Source organism: Herpailurus yagouaroundi, unplaced genomic scaffold (assembly GCF_014898765.1).
Source record: "Herpailurus yagouaroundi ecotype Mexico unplaced genomic scaffold, PumYag 188, whole genome shotgun sequence".
Taxonomy (NCBI): domain Eukaryota; kingdom Metazoa; phylum Chordata; class Mammalia; order Carnivora; family Felidae; genus Herpailurus; species Herpailurus yagouaroundi.
The window spans coordinates 21,714,226-21,723,944 of record NW_024412419.1 but is presented as its reverse complement, the minus strand read 5'-3'; the positions used below and the strand labels follow the sequence as shown (position 1 = coordinate 21,723,944).

General features: G+C 48.0%; 1 protein-coding gene across 1 annotated transcript in view; it reads right to left on the bottom strand.

Annotated features, from left to right (window-relative positions):
- Positions 1-3,204: 3,204 nt before the first annotated feature.
- The window catches only part of CENPA (centromere protein A), an 8,123-nt gene continuing 1,608 nt past the window's right edge, over positions 3,205-9,719 (bottom strand). The window contains 3 exon segments of the mRNA XM_040496267.1: positions 3,205-4,908; positions 5,226-5,303; positions 5,822-5,931. Coding sequence (XP_040352201.1) covers positions 4,774-4,908; positions 5,226-5,303; positions 5,822-5,931 — 323 coding nt within the window. The 3' untranslated portion in view covers positions 3,205-4,773.

Here is a 9,719-nt window from a genome sequence, read left to right as displayed (position 1 = left end):
ATGTGACATCACAATTTTAAACACAGCCAAATAGAAATCCTAGAACAGAAAAATACAGTAACCGAAATTAAGATATCGGTCAGCTTTAAAAGTGGATTAGACATAACTGAAAGGAAATCAATTAATTCCAAGTTAGGGCAGAAGGAACAATGAGGTGTGCAGCACTGATAGACAAAAGGACGAAAGGCAGAGGCGGGAAGGAAACTTGGAGGATGTGGTGATAAAGTCTGGCAGGCAGAAAACCTGTGACCCAGAAAGTGAAGAGAGAGAATGGTGAGAGGCATTATTTGAAGAGTAACGGTTGAGAATTTTCCAAAATTGATGACAAGACATCATTCGCTATCCAGGAAGCCCAATGAATGCCAAGCTAGATAAATAAAAGGAAGTCCACACAGAAGACAGGTCATAATGACATCGCAGAATACCAAAAGCGCAGAAAAATCTTTTTCAATATTTATTTATTTTTGGGACAGAGAGAGACAGAGCATGAACGGGGGAGGGGCAGAGAGAGAGGGAGACACAGAATTGGAAACAGGCTCCAGGCTCTGAGCCATCAGCCCAGAGCCCGACACGGGGCTCGAACTCACGGAGCGCGAGATCGTGACCTGGCTGAAGTCGGACGCTTAACCGACTGCGCCACCCAGGCGCCCCCAGAAAAATCTTTTAAGGAGAGATAAGTCAGAAAAATAACACTGGCTTCAAAGGGGCAACTGTCGGACTGACGGCTGACTTCTCAACAGCAGAAACAGAACCCAGAAAACAGTGGAATCGGCTTTCTCGTGCGAAGAGAGAAAATAGGTGTCGACCTACAATTCTCTACAGTCAGAACCTCAACATGAACTCAAGGGATGGGGAGATGAGGAGAGAGGAAAACTAACACAATCCTAAAAGCCAGAAGGCAGATGGACAACAGAAATTGCCCCCACAAGCCCACGAGAGCAGGATCCCCAAGCCAGCAGTGGGGAAAGTCAGGACCATCACAACCCACACAGCAGAATCTTCTTAAGGCTCGACAACCGGGGGCACCGGGTCCCTCTGCGTCGGGGTGTGCACGGGGTGGGCTAGCAGAGAGGACTGGTTGCACTGTTCAGGAGGCAGCTCCCTTGGTGCTCCTCTCCTAGCACTGTCACTGGGTGACTCTCTCCCCCCATCCCAGCACCAGCCTGGAGACTCATTCTCAAGAGAAGAAAGAAATGAGGGTCTCTGGACCCCAGGGGAATGGGAGGTAAGGCCAGGGAGAATGAGGAAGTGTATGCAGAGCGGATTTTAAATATGGATTTCCTGGGGCGCCTGGGTGGCGCAGTCGGTTAAGCGTCCGGCTTCAGCCAGGTCACGATCTCGCGGTCCGTGAGTGCGAGCCCCGCGTCAGGCTCTGGGCTGATGGCTCAGAGCCTGGAGCCTGTTTCCGATTCTGTGTCTCCCTCCCTCTCTGCCCCTCCCCCGTTCATGCTCTGTCTCTCTCTGTCCCAAAAATAAATAAACGTTGAAAAAAAAAAAAAAATGGATTTCCTCACCTCTTGCAGCCAGCAGCTAGACCCAGCTAGGCCTGCCTCCTCCCCGCAGGCTGGAGGACGCTCCCGGGGGCTGCTGGTGAGCTTGAGAGAACAGGGCTGCTCAAAAAGGGCCCGGCCGACCGCCCCCCTGCCGCACGGCTGCCGGGCCAGTCTGTCTGCACACTCAGACTCCCCAGTAGCTTCCTCGTGTGCCATTCTTCATTGCAAGGGTTGTTAAACATTAAAGGAAAACCTCGCGTGAGAGACGAGAACAAAGAGGAAAAAAAAATCAACTTGAAAGAATCAGAGACCATGTGGCAGAACAAAAACCAGTAACAAAAATATTGCATCTTGAACGTGGGCATTACACCCACAAAACCAGACTGGGACGTTGTGCAGATGAGGTCTCTGTAGGCTCCAAGCTCCCTTCTTGCCCTTTTGAGTTCTCTGAACCACAGAGGGGTTAGGAGGCGGCCAGTTGTATTTCCAGGCTCTCCTGGACTGCTTCTGGTTGCCAGTGGAAGATGCTGGTGGGGGCTGGAAGGTGGGAGGAAAAAGGGGAGGTTTTCCTTCTGCGGTTTGGCAGGGCCTGTGGCAGAAGCAGCAGAGAAGGGCATCCTTGGGGTCAGTGGTGGCTCCAGCAGCACCGGATGGAGCAGGGGCTCCCCGAGTTCCTGGTCAGTAAGCAGCAGGTGCGGCTTCCATGGCGCTGGTGGGGGTGCTTCCGGCAGAGCACCCGCGGTGGGGGCTGTGGATGCCAGCAGCTTCCTGATCTTTGGGTAGTATCCTCTCTTCCCGGCTGCTCTTCCAGCCCTCCTGGTATTATTTAACCAGTCCTTTCCACTAAGTTCTTCTTTGTTGGAAATATCCAGGCTGGTTTCTGGGTTTTTTTGTTTTGTTTTGTTTTTTGAGTGAACGCCGATTGGGATGCTACAATAAAGAAATATTTACAAAACTAAGAGTACTTAGGCATTAAAAATGTGAAAGCAGAAATAAAATCGAACGGAAAGGTTAAAGATGGTGATGGAATCACCCAGAAAAACAAACGCAGAACTCCAACAATGTTAAGTACTGTTTATAGTAAACTGTAACATTATTATATAACATTATCATGATTTAAATTACTTATTCTGGTGTTACCCTGTAAATACTACTTGGTGGCTCCTGCCTGGCGTGTGACCAGTGTTGCATGTGTGTCCTGGGTAGTACATTTTATTTATTTATTTATTTAAAAAAAAATTTTTTTTTTTTTGGAAAAACGGTTCCATGCCTGACCTGGGCTTGAACTCACAAACCCCAAAGTCAAGAGTTGCATGCGTTGCTGACTGAGCCAGCCAGGCAACCCTGCTTAGTACAATTTAAGAGAGGAGACAGTCTTCTAATTAATAATACTCTGACAAGCATTTAAAAAAATTTTTTTTTTTCAACATTTATTTATTTTTGGGACAGGGAGAGACAGAGCATGAACGGGGGAGGGGCAGAGAGAGAGGGAGACACAGAATCGGAAACAGGCTCCAGGCTCCGAGCCATCAGCCCAGAGCCCGACGCGGGGCTCGAACTCACGGACCGCGAGATCGCGACCTGGCTGAAGTCGGACGCTCAACCGACTGCGCCACCCAGGCGCCCCTCTGACAAGCATTTTAAATATATTCGTTGACAGATAAGCGTTATTCAGATGTCTGCATAAATAGGAATTGATGTTGAACAGGAAGAAGTTTTTCCAAAGGGCTAAAGTTTATTCAGTGATAGAACTTGGGCCTTCCCTTCAGCAGTCTTGGAATTTGGTTGCCAGGCATATCCGTGTCAGAAGTCCACCCTCGCTAATCATTTCCATCACACGCAAAATCTTAAAAGCCTACTGGTGGCGCTTTCCATTTCTCTGCAAACTTCTTACACTGCTTTCAGTTATGACAACGGAAGGGCAACGTTTTTATCTGCTCATACATACTCTACTCCATGGGAGGCAAAAACACACCCCTCAATTCTCTTGTTTAAGGAGTGGCTACTTGCAAAACAGCGTACAAATGAAGAACTGAACATTCACACATACGACACGTAGTATCTCTATACGCTGTAACTGAAACTTTGCTTTACATTTTTGCCATTAAAGAATTAGTCTAATTTTTATTCTCTCTCCGCAAAGTAGTTATAAGAAACACTTGTAAAAACTTTGAAAAGGCGCTTTACAATCCTGGAACGACAAATTCTAAAGTATAAAAATGAAGACACGTCTTCTATGATTCACAAAGAAGGATAAAATAAAACCTGCAAAGCTAGAATTTCTGAATGGCTTTGATAGGAATTTGCTAAAAGGAACCAGAACGTCAGAACTTAAAGATTTCCTATTTTAACCTGAATTGGGTTTTTAAAAAGCTACACACTTGCGGACAGGTGAAGCTCACACGAGAACTGGCCGCCGCCACTAATGATGACAGTAACCGAGGGACAGGGACGTAAGTGCTAGGCGTGCCCGGCTCTTCCTGCAACCGATGGAAGCGGTTGGCTTTTTTTTCCCTTATGTTTTAAAGAAAAGTAAATATACATCGGGCAAAAAATTTAAACGGTACAGGAAGATCTAAAACCATAAGGAAATATCCTTTTTTCCCATAACCCAGAAAATCTGAGGTCTTCAAAATCATTCAGCAGTCATGTGAATAATTTGCAAACCAAAGTGAACCTTGGAGTCTCATTAGCTAAAAAGAACTCTGAGTCATTTGGAATGATGTTGACTTTCTCACAGATCACCTCTGTTACAGAGGAAAGCCACGTAGCCTTCTCCTTCTTAAAACAACCAGTTACAAAAGCAACATGTACCCCTCTCCGAAACAAGTCCAGGCATCTCCTTGCACTTCGTGGATCGGTTCTTGGCTCTGGACAGAGTCCCTGGTATCATCCCTGAAATTCAGGCATCACATCTGACACCAAACAAGACATTTTCAAAAGTTAAGAAAACCTCTTGTTAATCAAAACGAGTCATCTGGTCCTTGTGAGATAGAGGCTGAACTCTGACAGATTCATGTCGCCTGGTGATTACTAAATAGATAAAGATCTTTATTCAACGTTGTACAAAAGCGCATGAGCCATAGAATCCCAAGCGCTCAAGCTAAAACCAAGTCAAACCTTTCCTAGAGAACAAAGGGAAGGTGAGACAGCAAGGGACCAAGGATGGAAACTCCTTCAGAGTAACTCCCATCCCGGTGATGAGACGCTGGGTGCTTCCTCCCCAGAGAGCGCTCTCTCTGGCAAGCAGGAAAGGCTGACAGAGACAGGTGGCGGGAGCTCAGCCAAGCCCTTCCTGAATGCCTCGGATCCTCCTGGCCAGCTGCACATCCTTCGGGAAGAGAGTAACGCGGCCGGCATGTAAGGAGAGAAGATAGGCGTCCTCAAAGAGATGAACCAGAAATGCTTCTGCAGCCTGGGGGCAGAAAGACAAGTCCAAAGACTGCCACATGGGAGGGAGGGGGCACGTGGTGCTGTTCTCTTGGAGCCCTGCTGCACCTTGTCTCCAAGGGCTCACGGGACTGTGTGAAAGACCGTCACGGAACGAGGGGGAACCCTGCCTGGGAATCCGGCTACCAGCAAATGAGGATCTGGCCTCCAAACCCAGGCGTTCCGTGATGCTCTCTCTCAGGAGGCAAGAGTCAGCGCGTGACATTCCTCGGGCAGCCCCGTGGATTTCCAGAGTGCCTTTCTCCCATCGTCACCCAGCTGTACCTCGGCCCCCCTTCTTACCTCTTGTAGGGCCAACAGGGCCTGGGCTTGCCAGTAGAAGTCCACACCACGAGTGAATTTAACACATATCTCTCTTGCCTGTGAAGGAGTGGGGATGGTTGGGGGGGGGGGGGTAAGGGAGAAGGGGGGTGTGGGAAGGAGTGAAGAGTTAAAGAAGAGAGATTCAAGCGAAGACGGACTCTCTCTAGGAGTTTCCATGAATCTTCACTTCTATTACACCTTCCTGCCCCTTAATCTTAGAACCTAAGCAGTAGCTGGTGTCAACTCCTGGGAGCTTAGGAACTGGTGTGTCTCCTATCGGTGGTGGGGAGAGGGGGAGGCAATCTCTCAGGGCAGGAAGAGGGATCAAAGCGGGGATGGATGAGAGGGCTCCTATTTATATAATCCAAGAACACGGTTTCAGAGGTGGTAGGGTTAGAAATTGATTCCACGAAGAACCATAAGGAGCCCTTGGCGGATTCATGCTTTCAAAAGGTGAAGAGTCCTCTGCCAGGTTGGAGGGGAGGACCCCTAGGCATTCAGGCAAGAGATGATGAGGTCCCCAATACCTGGGGGATTTAGAGAAAGAAGGCAGCACGGGGGTTGGTGGAGCTCACCAGGCGGCCAAAGGGGCTCTTCCTTAACAACAGGTCTGTGCTTTTCTGAAGCTTTCGGATCTCCTTCAGAACCCGACTTCTCCGGGGACCACGCTGACGGGAGGAAGCGCCTGAGCAAAAAAGTTCGGTCATAGAGTGTAGTGGTCAGTAGGTGGGGCCTCGCAGCCTGCCTGAGATAGGCAAACTGTCAAATCACTAGTCTGTAATACGCTCCACAGAAGCGGGCATTCCGGTCCATTATTTCCTGCCATTATCTTCAGCAACTAGAAATAGCAGTCAGATGCCAAACAAATATTTGTTCAATGAATGCGTGATCCTTTGAGGGTATTCTCTTAAACGCCAACTCTTTCATGAAGCCTCTCCTGATTCCCAGGCCCTTCCAAAATGATAGGCTACCTCCCTCCTCTGAGCCCCCTGGTACTTTGGGCATCTCTTCTATCTTTGCCATCTAGGTTGGAAACTCAGTGATTTTGTGTTCAGGTCTATTTTTAGAGCTGGAAGGAATTGGAGAGGTTACCTAGCACAACTCTCTGTCTCGGTTATCCTGAGGCTGAGAGGTGAAGACAATTAGCTAGAGCTTATGTGTGGCCAAGGAGGGACCTCAGATTTGGCATAACTCAGTGCCAGTGCTGGGTCACTGGGCTAATGGAGCCAGAGCCTTTGGCCTGGTTCCAACCACAACAAAAAAGAAAAAAGACCTTAAAATATTCCCCAAAGTAGAGGTCAAAAAGCCAAACTCTCTGATCTGAAATTAAAAACACAAGAAAAAAAAATCTTCTAACTCAAAGAAACTTAATTGAAATTAGACTATTTATTTATTTATTTTAATGTCTATTTATTTTTGACAGACAGAGAGACAGAGAGACAGAGCATGAGCAGGGGAGGGGCAGAGAGAGAGGGAGACACAGATTCTGAAGCAGGCTCCAGGCTTCGAGCTCCGAGCTGTCAGCACAGAGCCCGACGCGGGGCTCGAACTCATGAACCATGAGGTCATGACCTGAGCCGAAGTCAGATGCTCAACGGACTGAGCCACCCAGGAGCCCCTGAAATTAGACTTGAATCAAAAGTCTACATCTCAAAACTTATGAGATGCAGCTAAATAGTACTAGAAGAAAATGTACAGTCTCCAGATTGATTCTCTATTAGAAAACAAGGATGTCAAAAGACAGCTAAGTGTTCAACTCAAGTGTTAACAACAGAATTATTAAAATAAACCAAAAGAAGACAACCAAATATTCAAGATAATAAAATAAATTAATGAAAAAGAAAATAAACCAAAAAACAATACTGTTGCTAGGTCAATAAAAACAAGGACCAACAAAAATGAATGAACCTCATAAGCTGAACAAAGAATAAAAAAAAAAAAGAAAAACAACATGAAAATGAACATTTTGAAGGATAAAATTGTTTCAGAAATATTATTCAAGGGGCATCTGGGTGGCTCAGTCGGTTGAGTGTCCGACTTCGGCTCAGGTCATGATCTCGCAGCTCGTGAGTTTGAGCCCCACGTCCGGCTCTGTGCTGACAGGGCGGAGCCTGGAGCCTGCTTCAGATTCTGTGTCTCCTTCTCTCTCTGCCCCTCCCCACCTCGTGCTCAGTCTCTGTCTCTCAAAAAATAAGTAAACATTAAAAAAAAAAAAAAAAGAAATGTTATTCAAGGTCCAGTCAAGGAGAGAGAAGCAAACCAAGTAGTTCTGTGGAAGGGATTTCATAGTGAACTAATTACAAAGTGTTAGAAGAGCTGCATGAGCAGATGGGGACAGTGAGACAATCCAGAGACGCCTGTGCCACGCAGCTGGCCCTGGAGACTTTATCTCTGGTGGTGGGGAATGTGGGTCAGAGAAACAGGGGCAGTGTCCAGGAGACTGGGGACATTTAGGAGAAAGAGGGAGGCCTCAACTTCAGGAGTCAAGCTGCTGGCATCTGCCTCTCCCGACCACTGGTCCACAATCCACGGTCATCTGGAGGCAGCCTTTAACAGACCGGCGCAGCAGTCGCAGAGAATGGAAAGATTAGCACAACTAGGTATCACCCGTGCAAGAAGGACAACACTGCGGAAGGAACTGAGCTCAACAAATAACCAATGCTGGAGGAATCTGAGTGAATAGAGAAAAAAGACTTTGAGAGCCATATATGTAATAATCTCAGAGGGGTAAAAGAAGGCATGTAATCTATGTCCCAGAACAAGCAGTTATGAAAATGATCATGGGAAAGATCCCATGATCTTTAAGCGGTTAAAGATCATGGGAAAGAACTGGGGTTAAATATTCAGTAGTTGGGGGGCACCTGGCTGGCTCCGGCTGTAGAGCATCTCGATCTCATGGTTGTGAATTTGAGCCCCTTGTTGGGTGTGGAGCCTACTTTTTTTTTTTTTTAAACATTTATTTATTGTTGAGAGACAGAGAGAGACAGAGCATGAGCAGGGGAGGGGCAGAGAGAGAGGGAGACACAGAATCCAAAGCAGGCTCCATGCTCTGAGCTGTCAGCACAGAGCCCGACGGGGGTTCAAACCCATGAACCGCGAGATCATGACCCCAGCCGAAGTCAGATGCTTAACTGACTGAGCCACCCAGGTGCCTTCGTGGAGCCTACTTTCAAAAACAAAAAAAAATTCAACAGTTGGGTCTGGCAATGCCAACATAAGGAGTTGGGATTTGATCCTAAATAACAGGGAGCTGAGGGAGTGGGAGAGGTGATCTTACATTTTAAAGAGGAGTCCACCTGCAGTGTAAGGAAAGAACTGAAAAGAGACAAGAGTGGAAGTGGAGTGCAGTCAGGTTAGGGTGCTGGTGGCTGGGACTAGCTGGTGGGAGCAGAGATGACAAGTGGTGTGATTAAGGATGTGATCTGGAGGTAGAATTGCTGGAGCTTACTTGTATACGGGGACAAGAGAAAAGAACGTCTCCCAGGGTTCTGGCTTGAACAGCTGCGGGTGGGGACCGTGCCTGTGCCATTTGCCGAAATGGGGAAAGCCAGGGATGCAGAGGTTGGAAGGGAGTAATCAAAAGTTCGGCTTCAGATAGGCTGCGCCAGACGTAACCACGAGCTCTCAGGCAGAAAGGCAGCTGGACACAGGGATGTGGAGTCAGAGGAGAGATCTGGGCTGGACATGTAAATGTGAGCGCCATCTGTAGGGGTGGTATGCAGAGCCACAGGACGGGATGAGACCACATGGGGGGCCGGGGGAGGGGGTGGGGAGAAAGGAACCAGACAGCAAGGAAGTCCAACATCAAGTTGTTAAAGAGGTGACACAGACAGTAAAATACACCAAGCAGGAACTGCAGGGTGTGTGGGTCACGGATGCCAAGGGGATGGCCCGCTGTGTCCAATGCTTCTCGGAGCAAGAAAAGGACACAGGCATGTCTATTGGATTTAGCAACACTAAAGTAGCTGGTGACCCTGACAAGAGGACTTCAAGTGCACTAGAAGGGAGGGAAGTAGTTGTGGGGGGTCAGACTGGAATGGGTTCAAGGGTGCCTGGGAAGAGGGGAGACACACGTGTGTGTACTCTTACATCTGGCTATTTCTAAAAAAGGTAGCTATGAAAGGCAGTAGAGAAAAATGGGGAGTATGCGAGAGGCAGGGAAGGTAGGGGCAGGAAACACCCCTGCCCTTTTTCTTTAGACAGAGCATTTGTGGAATGCCAGTGTGGGGAGTAAGAATGTAATTCTAAATGCAGGTGGAGAGGATAAGAGAAAGCCCAGGGACGGAGAGAGAAAAATATGACCAAAAGCCCAGGTAGGAGGAGTGGTTTTTACTAGGAAGGGGATACGTGGGTTCTCTGCTGTGAGAAGACAAGGGAATCCAGTCTGGAGGCTTCTTATTTCCTCAGTGAGGCAAGCATGAGACCAGGTCATCATCAGCTGAGCGTGAGTGGGGCGGGGGGGGGGGGGGGGGG